Source organism: Pararge aegeria, chromosome 25, assembly GCF_905163445.1.
Source record: "Pararge aegeria chromosome 25, ilParAegt1.1, whole genome shotgun sequence".
NCBI classification, from domain to species: Eukaryota; Metazoa; Arthropoda; class Insecta; order Lepidoptera; family Nymphalidae; genus Pararge; species Pararge aegeria.
Window position 1 is genome coordinate 1819300 of NC_053204.1, and position 20783 is coordinate 1840082.

A 20783-nucleotide genomic window follows, 5' to 3' on the forward strand; every position below is an offset into this window, starting at 1 on the left:
ATTTTAGACGATAAAGCAAATTAAATTTATTATTTTTTAATACTATAAATATGTACTATACATACTATACTTCCATAGATTTTGATTTTCTTTTTTACCAGTGTACAGTAGACATCGGATACAGTAACTGGGGTGTATATGAGGTATATATATCGGCGCAAACCAAAAAGTGTTGATTTATAAACATCAATTAATGAGGCAACATTGTTGTTTTCGAATTGCCGAACCCCACCGCTACGCGAGTATTTGCGAGTATAAGCAGAGTTGTACAGTGGAGACACATTCGGTCTACGGACACTAAAGTGACAACATCTCTAATTAATTGACTTGTTTGTTTATTTTGATTAATTTTGATTGTTGATTGATGATAAAATAGTGATGAGTGATAACAATAGTGAAAGTTTTATTGAACCGCGGTCTCCAATTCTTACATATAAAGTCACCCTACCGACAAAGACGTGCCGCTAAGCAATTTAGCGTTCCGGTACGATGTCGCGTAGAAATCGATAAGGCATATGTGTTTAATATACCATCTTAGACTGCATGATCACTTACCAGCTGGTGAGATTGCAAGGGCTAACTTGTAGTGGAATAAAAAAATGTGTATAAATATGTCATTTTGATTGTATGTTTGTTTGTTTATTCGCAGGACCGCCCGCGCCCGTTCAAATGCCACAAGTGCGATAAGTCGTTCTTCACGCCGCAGAACTTGAGCCAGCACGAGAAAACACATTCCAACATCAAGGATTTCGTTTGTAATATATGCGGTAGGAAACCTTTTTTATTTACGCTATATATAATAAAATTCGTAAGGTAATTTTGGACCTACCAATGCATTAGTTTAAAGAATATGTAAAAACACATTTATTACAGCGAGGTTAATATACAATTGATGAATTTCCCAATAACTGGGTTGCTTGGAAGCATCCGGCTCTGCTTTCATCTCTCACAAGATAGAAAAGTGAATGTAAAAATGTAAAATGTAAATAGTTAATGTTGGAAAAGCGCAACTGCTGAGTTTCTTGCCGGCTTCATCTCGGCAGAAACTGCCTTTTGACTCAGTGGTAGAGTCACTTCAAACAAACAGACTTGACTTTTCAAAAGTTCTTATATATTATCTACTTGAAATAATTAAATTTTTAATTTTGAATTTGGCCGAATCACCATATCAAAGACCAGCTAAGTCCGTTTGTTAATCCCTATCCCTACAAATATTATAAATGTCAATGTAAGTTTGTTTGTTACGCTTTCACCAAAAAACTTCTCAAACGATCCTCATGAAACTTTGTACACATATTCTTGGAAGTGTTAGCAGTAATATAAGATACTTTTATCCCGACACTAAGCGCGGTTCCTTTGGGAGAGGGGATGAAAGTGACGTTTTACACCATAACTCCGACAAATTATAACCGATTTAAATAATTATTTTTGTACTTTATATGTGTTGAATTTTGCCTAAACTTTGTGTAGATCTGATGAATGTGGTTGGAGATAGAGGACAGAACTCCTCAGCGGACAGCAGCAAACCCCTCATTAAGGCTTAGCGATACTGAATACTTAAATTTTTTTTAGAACTACCATTAAATTGAATGCCACATCAAAAAACAAAATCAAACGCAGACGAAGTCGCGGGCAACAGCTAGTATAAATATTTTATTTGGATATTATTTCCACTTGTGCGCCAGTGCTCTCAGAGTTGATAAAGCTGTGGGAGAAGATACATTTTTATCCTTTCCCCGGGGAGATAATTGTCTCCTGCCCATGCTAGCCGTGCTGATACTCCGGCGTCGGAGCGTAACGTGCATTGCCGAAGATCGAGAGATTGTGGGTACATAACAAGAACACATTTCATTAAACAGACCCTTCACAATCCACTGTCACAGACAGTGTGCAAATGTTTATAAAAATAAAAAAAACTAAAATATGAATTACATTACAATTTAAAGAATAAAAATACAATAATCAGAAATAAGCAATAATTTCATTTTAAATTAATCAGGCAAATAATACAATTACAAATGTTGTTATACAGTTATTAAAGTTAACTAAGTATTGCTGTCACTAAGGTATTGTTTTACACTATAATACTTTTTGGTTTAGGTTTAGGTTGGTTTAGGTTTGGCGTGGAGTATAAGGATTGAAGAAATTATAAATAACACCCTACAAATTCTCCTACCTTTCGCGAAGTATAGCATATTAAAGTTAATGTTTTGATATTTTTTTTTAATTTTCCAGGTAAAGCGTTCGGCACACAGCACAACCTCGAAGTTCACGGCGTGGTACATTCGGGTAACAAACCGTTCGTTTGCGGCATCTGCGGCAAAGCCTTCGCTAGACGCGCCGAAGTGAGAGACCACATGAGAATTCACACAGGTACGTTTCATTCCGACGAAAGCCGCCAAGCGGTGTGTCGTTCCGGTACGACGGGACGAAGAAACCCATGGGTGTTTAGATACACGAGGCTTAACACCTACAGGGTGTTGGACACAGGGCGGCAGTTTGCAGGACCTGTTCCACTTTTGTGACTTCAACTTCACAAAGGGGTCGAGTCCGAATCCCAGCGCGTACCGCCTAACTTTTCTAAATTATTTGCGTTTTAAGTACCTAATCACTTGCTTCAACGGTGAAAAACGTCGTGAGGAACCCTGTATATATTATATATTTCATGAGGGGACGCCTGCTATTGCTGGGTGATCAGTCCCCCTTCAAATTCAAATTGAAATTCATTTATTTCAAGTAGGCCACTTTATAAGCACTTTTGCAACGTCAAGTATGTATGTTTGTAGTGACTCTACCTTAAGGACTACTCCACCGCATTCCCCATGTTTGAGACACAGGTTTACTGGTGTCCCGGCAGCATCCCCCCCTGAAACCTACCAGTCTGCTCGGTGAACTTCACGATATTCCCTAAAGAGAGGTTTGCTAGGTAGGTAGGATAGCCTTACCTTGTAGTTCCCATCTTACCAGCGCGTACATGGAGCACTCAGCTATGAAGTGAAAACTGGTTTCCATTTCACAACACTGGACAGGATGGATCTTCTACAATTCTCATTATTCTTAGGTGTCTATTTAACAGGCAATGTCCTGTGGATATGCCTGTTACCAGTGCTATATTGGTTCTGCTCTGTGACATTAGTTGTTTGGTTTTCTTCTTGTCGAATGACTTTAGAAACAATTTCGATTTCCTATATTGCGTTGTATTGTTCCATCTTGCGGTCGATTCTCTTTCCGCGATGCCTTCTATCACTCATTTTGTGATGTTATATGGAATGGGTAAACAAGGCCCAGGTCCGTAAAATTGGATGCTTGCGCCCATTCTTGCTAGCTCATCTGCTTTTTTGTTGCTCCGATTTCCTGAATGCCCCGAACCTAGGAAATCGAGGAACCCTGTAAGTCAGAGAGTTCGCCATAATGTTCTTAAAGGTGTGTCGAGTCCACCAATCCGCACTGCGCCAGCGTGGTGGACTACCTTAGCCCCTTCTCATTGTGGGCGGAGACCCGTGCCCTGTAGTGGGCCGGTAACGGCTTGGTAATGATAATGATGAATAATATCCGTGTTTCAAGGTGAGCGCCCGTTCAAATGCGACATCTGCGGCGCGAGCTTCACGCAGCGATCGAACCTGCACTCCCACAAGCGAGCCACGCATCTGGACGACAAACGGTACCACTGCGCACAGTGCCCCAAGAAGTTTAAACGCAGACGGTGAGCTCGTGCTTGACAAACTAATGAAAGTTACATTACCTATGTATCTATGTAAAATATTGAATATTTCACAAACTATAAATAATAACGTTTTTTTATGTATATAATATATTTATATATAATTTATATATAATTGCGATTTCCCGTCTCTAATTGTCTTATTCCAATAATTAAGGTAGCCTGGAAGAGATCACTGTTAGTGATAAGTGTGTTTAAATAAATAAATAAATAAATAAATAAAAATAAAACGTTTATTTCGAATAAAATTCCATAGCTTCGGATAAAATCATTTATTCATAGTAACAATTACCTTTTAAACTATTCTACTATTTGAAATTGGCCAAACATATCTGAACAACGACGCGCTTCGCATTTTGTTAAAAAAGACGAGGTAGTTTCTGGGAAACCGTCCAAAATTCAGCTATAATAATAAGCTCATTAGAATCTTCCCTCAGGCATATGACAACGTATTAAAAAAAAAAAAAAAAAAAAATTTTTTAATCATTGGCAAAACGTGCTCTAGCTTCCGAACCTGACGTAATATAAAATAGTTGTAATTTTAATTAAGAGCTGTTAAAAAAATTTATTTATTTATTTTTTAAATCTGATCGTCTTTTATTTTAGCCTCAGCCTGAAATGAAATGTTTTTATTGATTTTATTTATTTCTATCTCCTAATTAAGGTAAGTACCCTTTTGAGCACTTGGTATATGAGTGTGTACCAACCCAGTGCTCCATAAAGGGATAATCCCATTTATTGCTTCAAATTGTTTTTTTTTTAACTAGGGAAGACGCACACACTCACACACACACACGATGACACCATCGCGGGAATAGTCAGGAAAGCTTTCTAGGACCTGAAAACGTCGACATCTTATGTAAGCTCGTTTTTCGAAAAACGGGGTGAAACCAATAACTTCCCAAATGTTTAATTTTCTTAGCGGAAAAGTCGTAAAGAAGTCGTTAGTTTTGATGTAAGAAACTACAGGCCGAGAGCTTTCTGGCATTTTTTATTTAACCCTGTATAGTTTGCGTTGGCCAGGTTGCTGGACTACCACATCAAGGCGTCCCACACGGGCGAGCGGCCGCTGGTGTGCGAGATCTGCCAGGCCACCTTCGTGTACCCCGAGCACTACAAAAAGCACGTGCGCATCCACAGCGGCGAGAAACCGTACAAATGCGAGGTAATGCATGCATTTACTGTAGTCCGTGACAGATGGATTGAGACAAGCGTACATTGAAACCCTAGAGAAAAATTACAAAATTATTAATTCCAGTAAAAAATAATAATACCGAAATACTTTACAAATCTAGGTAACACCATAAAAGCACTTTTTTATTCATCTAGCTCAATTTGTTTGTATTCATAGGATTTTGAGCGTAGAGCTTAAAAAAACTTTTTATTGCAATAAAAGATTTTAATTTTGATTTTTTTTTTGTATGAATCACAACAAACAATAATCTCGCTTAAATAACTGGTTCTAAATAAATCAAAACATTTATTCGCAATACAACAATCAAATTAAGCCCTTGTAATTTCATACATTTATGCTGTACTTCCGCAACTTTGACGGCCGAGCAGTGGGCAGCGACCCTGCTTTCTGAGTCCAAGGCCTTGGGTTCGATTCCCACAACTGGAAAATGTTTGTGTGATGAGCAATAAGTGTTTTTCAGTGTCTGGGTGTTTATATGTATTTTCTTAGTATTTATGTATATATAATTCATAAAAATATTCATCAGTCATCTTAGTACCCATAACACAAGCTACGCTTACTTTGGGGCTAGGTGGCGATGTGTGTATTGTCGTAGTATATTTATTTATTTATTTATTATAACTTTAGAAGAGCCTCGGATGAACTCATTCCGAATTTTGACCAATCTTGGACTCAACTTTACAATGATTCATTGTAAAGTCAAGTCGGAGTGAAACGTGCGTTGAGGGTACATTGCCGAAGATCTGTTTGGTGTGGAGTATATGGATTGAAGAAATAATAAATTACACCACACAGATATTCCTAGTTTTCGCGGAGTATAGCAAATTAAGCTTAATTTTCATAATATAATTTGTCCAATCCTGTAATGCCTCCAGCCCAGCGCAACATCTTCAATTCAGTAACATAAATAAATAAATAAATAAATAAATATACTACGACAATACACACACCGCCATCTAGTCCCAAAGTAAGCCTAGCTTGTGTTATAGGTACTAAGATAACTGATGAATATTTTTATGAATAATATACATAAATACTTATAATATACATATAAACACCCAGACATCGAACAACATTCATGTTCTTCACACAACATTTTCCAATTGTGGGAATAGAACCCACGGCCTTGGACTCAGAAAGCAGGGTCGCTGCCCACCGCACCAATCGGCCGTCAAATATACACATACAGTAACATGTATTTTCTGTTCATCACTCCCCAGCTCCTCATTCCTCAGCATTCGGACCCATAGAGCAGAGCCGATTATACAGGTCTTTTGTACTTTAATTGGCAGTTTCGCATCACAAAGAACACCAGTAATGGACCTCCACTTGACCCATCCTGTGTTGATTCTGCTTTGAATATCATCTTCGGTATTTGCACTCATGTTAATAACGGAACCTAGATATTTGAAACTGTCAACTTGGTTCAAAGGTCTGCCGTCTATTGTGGGTGATGACTGGATATTTGCATTGATATTATAGAAATTGCAAAGCATGTCTGGTTTTTTGGTCGGCTCACTCTTAGACCTCTGCTTTCCAATCCCTCTCCCCATGCTTCTAGATTTTTTAGAAGTTCCGGCAAAGATTCTTCAACTAAAACTACATCATCTGTATATATATATTGTCCATGGTACCGGTTTTTGAAGATCTTTGGTGATGTAATCCATGATGATGTTGAACAACAAGGGACTCAGAGTAGATCCCTGATGAACGCCGACTTTGACTTCGAAGCTATCACTTATTCCGGCTGGTGAGACAACCCAACATTGCTGCACATATCCTGTACGATACTGATGTACTGTTCCGTTACTAGTTGGGCCCTGAGACCTTGCCATATGAGTTGTATTCGGTCGAAGGCCTTTTCGAGATCAGTAAAGACCATATGTAAATCCTTTTTAAGGGTTTTATATTTGTCCATCAGTATTCTTACAGAGTGTATTGCGTCTGTAGTACCATCCCCTGCAGAAAAGCCACACTGGTTAGGTGAGATTTATGTCAGCAAATTAAGTCTCTTGATAATGACATTTTCCCAGACTTTAAGGGTATGTGACCTTAATTTGATCGCTCTATAATTCCCACACTCAGCTATACTCTCTTTATGTTATCAGTAGGTATCATGTTGCTCTAGTCTCCACATATCTGGCATATTTCCTTAAGCTATTAATAGTATTTCACATTTATATAAAAGTTCGATATACTTTAAAGACTACAGTAACATTAAACTTCTATAAAAATCATAATTTAATTTAAAATCATTTTTAATTTTTATTATAAAAAATATACAATTCTGGCTTCAGAATCGACTATAGAGGGCCCTCTAAAAAAAAATTCACAAAACAATTGCCCCTTCTAGACCAGAAACTTGGTACGCCCATGGGTGTGCGGAAAGTCGTCACCTATTTTTTCCCTTCGACTGACTGACCCCGCAACGTTAATTCCCCAGGTGTGCGGCAAGTCGTTCAACTCGCGGGACAACCGCAACACACACCGCTTCGTGCACAGCGACCGCAAGCCGTACGAGTGCGTCGTGTGCGGTACCGGCTACATGCGCAAACAGCTGCTTTACCACCACATGAACACCAGTGTAAGTGACCAAGCTCCCAAATTAATGCCACCCGTGATCAATATACATAAAATGCAAAGGTGACTGACTGAATGACTGACTGACTGATCTATCAACGCACAGCTTGACTTGACGGATCGGACTGAAATTTTGCACACAGATAGTTATTTTATTTCAATATAGGCATCCGCTAAGAAAGGATTTTTGAAAATACAACCCTAAGAGGGTTAAATGAGGGATGAAAGTTTGTATAAAATCCTTCATTTATCAATTTATTTTTCAAGTTACATATATGAAACTTTGATTTTAGGTTTTCGATGAAAAATAAAGAAATACGTGTTTCACAAATTTTAAAAAATCCAGCTCCAAAGGCAAATTTATATGAAAGTTTCTGATTTTCTAAGTAATTTACGGCCATATTTTTATATTTGCAGTAAGACATTTTTTTAAACATCTGTAGTTAAAATTTACCAAATCAAATATTGAACTTAACGCGAGCGAAGCCGCGGGCAAAAGCTTGTACTACTAAACTTGATTGTCTGCCACAGGCAGACAATCAAATATTTTATTTATAAATGGTCAGTAGTGATGACATAATCAGTGTTATTACTAAACTGTCATTGTTAAAATTCAAATTACATATCTCAATACGCTTAATGTATCACTTAATAAATCCGACGAATATTATTTTACAGGGCCATCTGGCAGAGTCAATAGTCGTGAATCAACCAAGAGTCACTAAGTTGGGTGAAAATGTAAGTTGTATGATTCTTTTTGCGTAGTTTTGTGTTAAACGACTAAGACACCGGGAGGTATCTTTGCATCGTCCATGTATGACTGAGGTGCAACGATAATGCAGTCTCGTATCCATATCAAAATTCCCACCAACTCAATGTTATGAACATTGATTGTTAATCAAATATATTTTTAATTATTTCTCGAAAACTATCTATTAACTATTTAATAAAACATCTGGCAAATATGAATTTATAGTTATCAAAAATTTTATTATTTACCCACTTTATATATTTACTGTAACATTTGCTTTACATTTTACCAAAACAGGCCAAAGCTTTGTTTGAACTGTATGATTGCTTCTTTTTTTTTTTCGTTTTCATTAGGTCGTGTATTGTGCATTTATAATCTGAATATATCATGTATGCCTCAAAACAATAGTATTCGTATTTAATTGTAAAAATTTCATTAATAAATAAAAAACTATACTACAACAATACACACGTAACCGTCTAGACCAAAATTAAGCCTAGCTTGTATTATGGGTACTGTACTAGGATAGCTAATGAATATTTTTATGAACAATATACATAAATACTTGTTGCATATAGAACCAAGACACTGAAATACATTCATATCCCAAACAATTTCCAGTTGTCTGAATCGAAACCGCGGCCTTGTAATAACAGAGTAGAGGGTAGTTAGCGCGAATCTGCTGTGTTTATGGAGGCCGTCTGAAATCTCCCTAGCGCGAGCTACAATCCGCACATCTAACACCAACGCCACCTAGTTTTAGCTTGGGTCAACTTTGCATGTCTTTCCTTATATAAGAATATTTATAACATTCCATTTTTAAACATTAGTTATTTGTTTAAAACTAAGCGTTTAATAGCGGCGATAGCATAGTGGTTAGAGTTTCGGTTTCCTTCCGTGGGGAGGCGAATCCGCACCTGTCCAGCGTGGCAACTTCGGCCTCTTCCTGAGAGGACACCCGTACTCTGTCACTACAGAGTACGGGCCGGTAATAAGTTGATGATGATTGATGATTAAGCGTTTTATATATTATTTCAGTTGGTCGTAGAAAGCAAGATGGACAAACTGCCTGAAGCAGTGAGTACAGTGAGTATTACTGAAAGGTATTTAAGTTGAGAGAATTCGAGCTTTGTCCGTTCGTCTAAACAGCTTGGTGGCAAGTATTTATCGGCTGGGTGGTGAAACCCACGAGACCAGAGAGAATTCAGAAATTAAAAAGGTGCAAATTGTCCCTGCCGCGTATCAAACCAGACAGAGGTCGTCAAAAGATGATAATATAGATCAAATTGCCAAAACAGGGTTTACCAGTCTACCGGTGATCCTAGAGAGACATTGACGGATAATTTAGAAAAAAAGTTAAAATAATGACAGTGCATAGTCAGTACATATTTGAAAATTTAATTTATGTTCATAAAAATATAACACAATTGAAAAAGAAATAATCTGATATGAATATCAGAAGTAGAAATAAACTTGCTGTGCAGTTTACTAGGCTTCATAAAATTAATAATTTATTATTTTTTAAAACAAATTTCCCAATTAAATATTTGACATGTACAACGATTTCAAAGTTTATATAAAACGTAAGTTTAAATCCTTTTATAATATTAAAGATTACTTAAACGCTGAAAAAGCTTAACATCAATTGTTGAATATTAATCGACTATGAGATTGTGATAACAAAAATAAATTACCCGGCTCACGTTTGTTGTGGGCTCTTTTCACAATATTAAGGATTACTTAAAACATAAAAAAGCTTAACGTGAATTGTTCCAACCTCATTGCTGAATATTAATTGACTGAGATGGTGATAACAAAAATAAAATACCCAGGCCAGTTTGTTGTGGGCTCTTTTTAGAATATTAAGGATTTGAAGGACTTAAAGATTAAAAAGATTAATGTGAATTGTTCCAACTTCGGTGAGTTTTGTTTTGATGATCGGTAAACAAGACAAGCAAGATCATATAAAAACTTCATTGCTGAAAATAATCGACTGTGAGATGGTGATAACTATTAACTAATATAAATTACCCGACCCAGTTGTGCATACGGCACCCTCGCAGCTTAAGGCATAAGCCCGTACGGAGCTATCACCTTTACACAATTATGTAAACACATAATTGTACATGCTATTTTTATTATGTTTTTTTAATCCTGAATCAGTGTTATACATGTAGTATACTGCAGATATACATGTACAACACGGACCCGCACGTAGTTTAGTAGCTCCGGACTATATAAAGTCGGGTGAACATGTCGTTATCGCCATACAGTTTCACATCAACGACATGCAGCGCCATCTATGTACCGGTGATAGTTAAATTTTACACCTCCTTCGTAATATTAAGCAAAAAGGAGCCGTGATAGATTAGTGGTTCTTCGGTTTAATCCCCGGCTCGCACCTCTCGGATTTAATTGTTTCAACGGCGGAGGGAAACGTCGTGAGAAAACCTGCCAGCCTGTGAATTCCCCATAATGGCGTGTGGAGTCTACCGATCCTCACTTGGCCATGATGAAGATGATGATATTTAGTTGCGATGATGTGGTTAAAGAAGCTTTAATCCTTGTTCCCGTGCCCCTGAGAGCACGTAAAGCCGTCGGTTCCGGTTTCTATCACGGACTTGTGGTATCGCTTCGGCTCACAAAGCAATTGTGCGCGACTTTCTCCGCTTTTTTTTTAAAGTAACCCGTAGGAATAGAAAAGAAAACAGTCGATTGTGCTGGGTTTTAATTTTCTTAAGGATCTCCAATTTTTTTTAAACAAACGTTACTTCTTGATAATTTAACTTTCTATTGGTGAAGAAATCGGTAGAGTACTTTCGGAGCCTATTCAGAGTACAAAAAAAAACCTTTGCTTTTCATAATATTAGTATAGATAAATAAAATAAAATAATTTATTTACAAGAATGTAGGTACATAGAGTTTTTATAATGTAAAGTAATTATTATAATAATTATATAAACAAATGCGTACCTCACAAATTATATTGGTGTGTATGTGATAAAATAAAAATAAAAACGACAACACACACACCTAGCCCCAAAGTAAGCGTAGCTTGTGTTATGGGTACTAAGATGACTGATGAATAATTTTATGAATAATAAACATAAATACAGATAAACACCTAGACATTGAAAAACATTCATGTTCATCACAAAAACATTTTCCATTTGTGGGAATCGAATCCACGGCCTTGGACTCAGAAAGCAGGGTCGCTGCCCAATCGGCCGTCAAATGTATATGGCAATTTATTATTTGTGAAGTTTCTCACCAGACCGATGGAAGGCTTCGGCCGTGGCTAGTTACCACGCTACCGACTTAGACGGGCCGCCAAGCGATTCAGCGTCCCGGTACCATGTCGCGATGAAATCGAATAACAGGTTAGCCAATCTTCCATAATAGGCTGCATCGTCAATTACCATCAGGTGAAATTTCAGTCAAGGAATATCTTGTAGTGGAATAAAAAAAACATTTCTACTGGTCAAAGAATTATTTTTAATTCAATAGCGTAGACTTTTATATTTTGTTGCATCATAGTTTATCGATTGCTAAAAACAAAAAATACATTTTTCACACCACTCGCTCAGCAAATCCTTAATAAAGTATAGTATTAGTTATTTGATAATTATATAATATTATAACATATAAATATGTATTGGTTATTTCATATATTTTATGACCGAAAGGTAAAGTACGTCAAGACATCCTTTAGGCAGCTAAGCAATATTGTACTAGAGGCTTTTACGAGTTGAATAAATCACATAGCGCACGGCGTATCTGAATAAAATCTGTTTATTCTAATATTGCTATCTCCCTTTAACGTATAATGGCGTCCCTGTCGCTCACCAGAGCCTCTGACCATAGAGTATAGATTGTGAAAAAGATACCCTCCAAAGCTTGATTTTGTTGCCGTTAAAGCTGCCTTAGTTTTGGGCGCCCCTAAAACCCTCGCTACACTCGGGGTTCTAGATGCAACACCCTCGATAAGGCCGCCTTTTGTATCCTGCTTCATTCTTCATGTGTTTGTTCTTTTTTTTCTCGTTTTTCTGAGTGGTGTACAAATAAAGAAATAAATAAATAAAATCCCTCGTTTGCATGGAATTTATCTCGGCGCCCATAACGTTACTGCTTTTTCAATATTTCATTTGTTGGGATTGCAACCTAGGACTACTTGAAGACAAATATGTTTCTTTTTTATTCCACTACAGGTTAGCCCTTGACTGTAATCCTACCTGGTGGTAAGTGGTTATCCAGTCTAAGATGGTAGCGGGCTAACCTGTTAGGAACGGTACTATACGGTAGTCGTTCCCAGACGACAGTAAAAATACGATTTTTTTTTCCTGGTTTGAGTAACAAGAATTGGTGTTTATTTATTGTTTCCAGATATACGAAACATCAGAAGAATCTCAAGAGTTGGTCGCTGAAGAAAAAAACGGTGAGTTTTGATTGACGATTGGTAAAAAAGACAAGCAATTCATATAAAGAATTGGTTTAAAAAAAAAAGGCACACGTATTACCAGCTTGATCACAGATAGAGAAGAGAGAAAGAGAACCCAGACCTGGATCCTACTAGGAAGGATGTTGTACCAAAGACTAACAACCTTTTATATGTTTAGTTTGTACCTGTGTAAACTCATCAGTACAGGCGTCGGTTCCTATATATATATATTTATGTATATAAAGGAACCGACGTATCTACGGCTGCATTATTAAACATACAACGTGTAACCGAATTACGAAAAACCGTTGAAAGGGTGCATAAGTATATTTATAAGGAATCATTAAATCAAAGAAGCATCTTTACTTTTTCAAAAATACTAATTCAAAATATTCCAACTGATGACTTATGACAACCCTATTGAAGGTAAAAGACCGACAAGCGCATAGTACCAACTATACGAGACGCGTACCCAATAAAGTGGCAGGAGTCGCATAATTTTATTTTTTCATTTGATGTATCTGTTTTAAACAGTGTACCCCACCTTTTCGTTTTTCTTTTTAGTTTTCCTAATCCTAAGGTGTAAGGGGGTGTAAGTGGGTGTGGCTAGTACCAGTCAGCGTCCCAAATTGCCAACCTCACCTGCACGTGGTGCACCCTGCCGTTTAACCGACGAGGCTCTGGCGACCGACAAGTGGCGGTATAACCACTTTGAATTGGCTAGGCTGAACAAATGGCACAGACCGGTGTCGGGCAGCAGCGACGCCGGGGCGATCAGTCTAGCCCTGCGATGACCAACCCGCCTGCCCAGCGTGGTCATTATCGGGCATATCTTTAATGGGAATGAGAAAAAAACCACAGCCCCTAGTTCCCGGCGGCCCCGCTATTCCTGGCTCTGGCAGCGGTTATGGTAACGGCGGGGCAAGGGGTGTTAAGAATCTCCGGCAGAGATTCCGCTGCCAACCCCGACGACTTGACCTGGCAACATACAACGCACGCACGTTGAGGACCGATGGAAAGGTGGTTGAGCTGGAAGAAGTGGTGAGCAAGTTGCGCTGGGATATTATAGGATTGTCTGAAGTCCGGCGAGAGGGGGAGGACTCGATAATCTTGGAATCCGGCAACTTGTTTTACTACCGGGAGGGTGACCAACAGTCACAGGGTGGTGTCGGGTTTATCGTCCACAAGTCTCTCGTCAACAATGTTGTAAAAGTCAAAAGTGTGTCGAGCAGGGTAGCATACCTTATACTCAGAATTACCAAACGGTATTCGTTGAAGGTCATACAGGTATACGCGCCGACTTCGGCACACCCAGACGAGGATGTAGAGGTTTTATATGAGGACATTTCAAAAGCCATACATGCCTCGAACACCTACTACAATATTGTGATGGGGGATTTCAACGCGAAGCTTGGCGAGCGAACTGGTTCAGAGTTGAGGGTGGGGCAATTTGGGTATGGGCAACGGAACCACAGGGGTCAAATGTTGGCTGACTTCATGGAGAAGGAGGGCCTTTATATGATGAACTCCTTCTTCAAGAAGCGGCCACACAGGAAATGGACCTGGATAAGCCCCGATGGTTCCACGAGAAACGAGATCGACTTCATCATGTCGACCAAACGGCATGTATTCAATGATGTCTCTGTGATCAACAGGGTTAAAACCGGAAGTGATCACCGTATGGTAAGAGGCACATTGAGTATAAACGTTCAACTTGAAAGAGTCAGACTGGTGAAGTCTACACTCCGGCCTACTCGTGCCCATATTCAAAACCCCGAGAGCTTTCAACTAGAACTACAGAACCGGTTCGGTTGCCTAGCAGATTGCGACACTGTGGACGATTTGAACAACAGGCTGGTGGAAACTGTCCAAACAGTCGGGTCCAAATTCTACAAGACCCACCGTAGAAACAAGGCCAATAGGTTCTCAACCAATACACTCAAGCTTATGACGGAGAGGCAAGAGATGAGACTACAGTCTATAGCAGACGCGTCCGCTTACCGGCGGATTAATAGGCAGATCTCTAAATCACAGACTCGTGATATGCGGCACTTCAATACAGAGCGTATTAAAAATGCCATCGAGCAAAACAGAGGCTCTAAAGTGTTCGCTAGAGATCTGTCTATCGGTCAGAGCCAGTTGATGCGACTGAAGACCAATAATGGTCTTGTCTCTTCCAAACCTGAGATCTTGGGTGAGGTTGAGAACTTTTATGGACAGTTGTACACCCCAGTACAGACGCCTGTTGAAGATTTGGCTAAGGATCCTAGAGCCAAATTAACTCGACAATATACTGAAGATATCCCAGACGTCAGACTATACGAGATTAGTGTGGCTCTCAAGCAGCTTAAAAATGGCAAGGCGCCGGGTGATGACGGAATAACGGCAGAACTCCTGAAGGCAGGTGGAAAACCGATACTGAAAGTCCTTCAGCGATTGTTTGATTCCGTTATTCACCAAGGCACAACGCCAGAGGCATGGCACAGGAGTGTGGTGGTTCTGTTCTTCAAAAAAGGTGATAATACCTTGTTGAAGAATTACAGACCCATCTCGCTGCTGAGTCATATCTACAAGCTGTTTTCGAGAGTCATTACGAATCGTCTCGCTCGTAGGTTTGATGACTTCCAGCCTCCCGAACAAGCCGGTTTCCGTAAGGGCTTTAGTACCATAGACCACATTCATACGCTGCGGCAGGTTATACAGAAGACTGAAGAGTATAACCGGCCACTTTGCTTAGCGTTTGTGGACTATGAAAAAGCCTTTGATTCGGTGGAAACTTGGGCTGTGTTTAGGTCACTGCAGAGATGCCGAATTGACTACCGGTATATCCAAGTGTTGCAGTGTTTGTACAAAAACGCCACTATGTCAGTTCGTATACAGGATCAGACTACGAGACCAATCCAATTGCAGCGAGGCGTGCGACAGGGAGATGTTATCTCCCCGAAACTATTTACCGCTGCGTTGGAGGACGTCTTTAAGCTTCTGGATTGGAACGGACTTGGCATCAACATTAACGGCGAGTACATCACTCAACTTCGGTTTGCCGACGATGTAGTCATAATGGCAGAGACTCTGGGAGACCTAAATACGATGCTCAATGGCCTCAGCAGAGCTTCTCAACAGGTTGGCCTACGAATGAACATGAGCAAGACGAAGATTATGTCTAATGCTCATGTTCCGCTTCAACCAGTAATCGTTGAGAACACTGCACTCGAAATTGTTGACGAATACGTATACCTAGGACACACGATCCAGTTAGGTAGGTCCAATTTCGAGAAGGAGGTGAACCGCCGAATCCATCTCGGATGGGCAGCGTTCGGGAAACTTCGTGCCATCTTTTCGTCAAAAATCCCTCGGTGCCTGAAGACGAAAGTCTTCGAACAGTGCGTGTTGCCAGTGATGACCTATGGCTCTGAAACATGGTCGTTAACTATGGGCCTCATAAGAAGGCTTAGAGTCACTCAGCGGGCGATGGAGAGAGCTATGCTCGGAGTATCTCTACGCGATCGAATCAGAAATGTGGAGATTCGTAGAAGAACCAAAGTTACCGACATAGCTCAACGAGTCGCGAAGCTTAAGTGGCAATGGGCCGGGCACATAGTTCGGAGAAAGGATGGACGTTGGGGTCCCAAGGTGCTGGAATGGCAGCCCCGTACTGGTAAGCGCAGCGTTGGTCGACCCCCAACGAGGTGGACAGACGACATTAAGCGCGTCGCAGGTAGCCGTTGGATCCAAGCGGCTCAGAATCGTGGAACTTGGAACTCCCTACAAAAGACCTATGTCCAGCAGTGGACGTCTATCGGTTGATGTGATGATGATGTGATGATGAATCCTAAGGTTGCTTGGCAGAGTTCACTACTTAGCGATAAGGCAGCCTTTTGTATCCTACTACATTCTTTAAGTGTTTGTTATTTTTTGTTTTGTTTTTCTGAATGATGTGGTGTACAAATAAAGAGTATAAATAAATAATATTTGGTTTTGTATTTCCAGATAAATCCAGTATAAGTCTTATCCAAGCGAGAGACGATTCAACGGTGCTGACACTACGTGAGTATTATATTGCTGTTTAATTCATGCTAATAACAAACATGCTGCTAAGAAATTTAGCGTTCTGAATGATGTCGCGTAGAAACCGATTACCTCAGACTGTATCATCACTTAACAGCAGCTGAGATTGCAGTCTAGGGCTAACTATTAAAATATAAAAAAATTATATAACAAATAACCTCTGACACTAAATAATATTAATAGTATCTAGTATTTTATTTATTTATTTAACATTTTCATTGCATAATATAAGAAACAAACACAGGAATACTTACTTTAACATAATTATGTGCAAAAGGCGGCTTTATCACTGAAAGTGATCTCTTACAGGCTATCTTAACTAATGGAATGAGGCAATAATTATTTTAGTCAAGCCCTTTTACTTGATTCCCCCATAAACATGTTCGCACGCACGCACGCACGCACGCACGGGAAGGTTTAATCACAGTAGATGTAGTAGTAGCACAGAGGACGCTGCTGCTCGTTCCCCGCTGTATCCCTTTTCGAATGAGGAACGGTGGTGACTATTCTGATCTGCGGCACCACACTGCCATTAGGTATTAGGGGCCAAGCCAATCTGGACAGAATTTTGCATAGTTAAATTTTATGCCTCGGGAAATAAACCTTTTTCCTACGGGATTCTTTAAAAATCTAAATAAACGCGAACGAAGTCGCGGGCAACAGCTCCTACATAACGAGGCGAGAGAGTTAAAGGCGAATTACAAATGATGGATGCTTTTGTTTGTTGGCAGATGACGTGGACGGAGCTATGAAGACTGAAGGGACGATAATAGATCACTTATCTGAGGATACGATCAGTGGAGAACAGGTAATAATATTCTCGTTAATCACCCCATTACGAAGGTTTTTTTTTTAAATCGCCATCTAGCCCCAAAGTAAGCGTAGCTTGTGTTACTAAGATAACTGTTGAATATTTTTTTACTGAATAATATACATAAATACTTATAAAATACATATAAATACCCAGACACTGAATAACATCCGTGTTCATCACACAAACATTTTCCAGTTGTGGGAATCTAACCCACGGCCTTTGACTCAGAAAGCAGGGTCGCCGCCCACTGCGCCAATCGGCCGTTAAATACGCGCGTAATATGCGGTTTTATGCCCTAGTGTGGAAAAGTTATTTGAAATTCGAACGTGACGAACTATGGTGTAACTACCTTACTTTTTTATATCTAAAAAACGCCATCATCGTCATATCAACCCATTACCGGACACTACAGGGTTCGGGTCTCCTCCCACTATGAGGAGGGGTTAAGGTCATAATCCACCACGCTGGCCCAGTGCGGATTGGTGGACCCCACACACATTTGTAATCATTATGTAGCACTCCAGGTTACCTATGTTTTCCTTCACCGTTGATAACGTGATATTTAATTACTTAAAACGCCCATAACTTAGAAAACTTATAGGTGCGTTTTGGGATTCGAAATCGAAAATGAAGTCCAAATCCTACCCACTGGGCTATCACCGCTTGAAAAAAAACATTGAAAAGTAATTATTAATTCCCCCAAACGTTAATCGAACTCGGGACCTTCCACTTATAAGACAGCGCTCACCACTGCGTCAGCGCGTAGGAGCGCCATCTAGTTACAATACTGGGAAACAGTATTCCCAGTATTATAACTAGATGGCGTTAGATTCGTCTCTAGATAATACGCAGAGATAATGTATTATATTATTATTTGCAGGAAAACGGCGCGATTCGCTTGGTGCCTATCGAACTACCTGATGGCAGCAGCGGGTGGGTGGCGATCAACGCATAAAGCACAGCAGTTACCAACCAGGGCCCCGAATCATGTGTACTAACTAACATACAATATGCAATGGATATACTGAGTCGGTCACTCAGTGGGCGATGAAGAATGTCCAAATTTAATAAATTCGGAGTAAAATAAGATATGAGGAGATCCGATTTATCGCCATGCTTATTTCTGCCGCTAAGCTCCGGTCAGCAGGGCGTGGTTTCCGGTGTCATTAAAACACACGTGGCTTCACATCTACGGCTCAGGTTGATGGGCACAAACCGGCACGTTGCAGGACGTGGTTTTCGCAGGTTTCCACTTGCCATCAAGTGGGCCATGTGTATAATAACGATCCTAAAACCATCCGACAGGGTCAAGTTTTCATTGTCATAATAAATTTTAACAACTATATGTATTTCGGTTTATAGTTTAATATATTATTATTGGGTTATATATAAATGAAATAATAAAGCTTATTGGCACGTTTTCTACATATTTGTTTTTGTTTTAAACCTTTTCCATGCCAACTTAACCCTAGAGTGGGCGCTTGTGAGCATTTTGCCGCACATTTTCACTTAACGATGATGTAAGAATACAAGAATTGAATTATTAATTTGCTCCTGATTTCGTTAAAATACTAATAAGTAATGATAAATCAATATATGTTTTGAACTTTGTTTTGGGAATTTTGGTTTATAAAAGATTTTAAAAAACGTAACATTTTAATTGAAATTTTTTTGACTTATTCTACCTCCTCCCACAATGAGAAGGGGTTAAGGCCGTAGTCCACCACGCTGGTCTAGTGCGGATTGGTGGACGCCACACGCCATTGAAAACATTATGGAGAAATCTCAGGCATGCAGGTTTCCTCACGATGTTTTCTTTCACCGTAGAAGCAAGTGATATTTTAATTACTTAAAACGCACATAGCTTAGAAAAGTCAGAGGGGCGTGCTGGGATTCGAACTCGGTCCCCGTTGCGGTCGCGGCACGTGTTATGGACAAATTACTAATGTATTTTTGGTGAGGGAGGCAAAATGCTCAATAGCCGGGTTCAATTCTTCCGGAATTTTCCGGGCTCTTGCTGGTGGACAAGAAGATTTTAAAACCTTGATATAATCGGGGGATAGGCGGTAGTACCTCCGCGGCCGTAGTACTAAAATAGAGATATACAAAAGCCTTGGTGAAGTCAACCCTCCTTGTCTTACTCCACAAACCAATTTTGTATTTGTCATTGAGTTTTTACCTCACCTTTCAACTTGTTTTTGGTTTTCATAACAGTACCTACTGGAACAAAACTGTTTCCTGATATTAAATTGTGAGAACCCAGATCAAAAGTTTTAGAAAGTAAAAATAAATTTCAAAACAAAAAAAACCGCCTTCGAATGTACGGTTATTTAAAAAATGGATCCTAGTTCAGATATTTCAAAATTATAGGAATCCAGACCAAAAAGGAAGATTATAAAAAAAATGGCGGAAATGTACAGAAGACCTTGAGTCCTTGAGAGGAAAAAAATGTGAATGAAGCAAAATAAAAAGGAAACTTAATACTTTTAGTTTATGTATATTACTACCTACTTTTTATGCTGTTCAAGTTAGAGTTATGCTGTAATTATGGATATACTCTTAAACACGAGTAACATACGAATTAAAGGATTGTTCTAAATCATTATTCTATTCAGGAATATGCCAAATTGTGTTTTAAGTGCTATTAGTTTATGTCGTGGGTGATTTAAGCACCGAATGAAAAACATACGGAAACCGTGTACACGACTAATATTCATCAAAACCACTCCACTTTAGAATGGTTGGAAACCATTCCAATTTCGAATAAACGGCCATTTCATACCATTTAGCAGGAGACAGCTATTATTTTACCTGTAATGTTTAAGCGAGTAAATGTTTCACCATAAAATGGGAAAATGGGAAAAGTTTGTGAGCCGGGCGTTATCACTTTCACACAGCATACAATAATTACTGAATGAAGATTCTGTATGTACTTCATTCAATGCATCTGAGCTGTCATTATTTGGACAGCTAGTCCAGTGTCTGAGTAACAGAAGTTATAGTCTTAGTTGTGCAGACTGATATCGTTGATACTTTGTTCTCTATGTCCATTAAAACCGCGCCAAAATTCATTCAATTTTCGGCCATTTTGAATACAATGACGAAATCATGACGGTTCGAAATATGTAAGTATTTTGGATTCGACATTTAAGTTCTTTTCATTAAAAAAAAAGACAGCTCAATCAAAAACATTGTTTATTTCTATACAATTTACAT

General features: G+C 39.1%; 1 protein-coding gene across 2 annotated transcripts in view; it reads left to right on the forward strand.

Moving 5' to 3' along the window:
- The window catches only part of LOC120634834 (zinc finger protein 354B-like), a 40628-nt gene extending 21667 nt beyond the window's left edge, over window positions 1-18961 (forward strand). For both annotated transcript variants that reach the window (XM_039905661.1, XM_039905662.1), the window contains exons 15-25: window positions 650-767; window positions 2236-2373; window positions 3565-3703; window positions 4745-4886; window positions 7360-7500; window positions 8175-8234; window positions 9286-9333; window positions 12631-12682; window positions 16676-16732; window positions 17485-17561; window positions 18448-18961. In XM_039905661.1, coding sequence (XP_039761595.1) covers window positions 650-767; window positions 2236-2373; window positions 3565-3703; window positions 4745-4886; window positions 7360-7500; window positions 8175-8234; window positions 9286-9333; window positions 12631-12682; window positions 16676-16732; window positions 17485-17561; window positions 18448-18522 — 1047 coding nt within the window. In that variant the 3' untranslated portion in view covers window positions 18523-18961. The remainder of the gene's footprint in view (window positions 1-649; window positions 768-2235; window positions 2374-3564; window positions 3704-4744; window positions 4887-7359; window positions 7501-8174; window positions 8235-9285; window positions 9334-12630; window positions 12683-16675; window positions 16733-17484; window positions 17562-18447) is intronic.
- Window positions 18962-20783: the final 1822 nt, after the last annotated feature.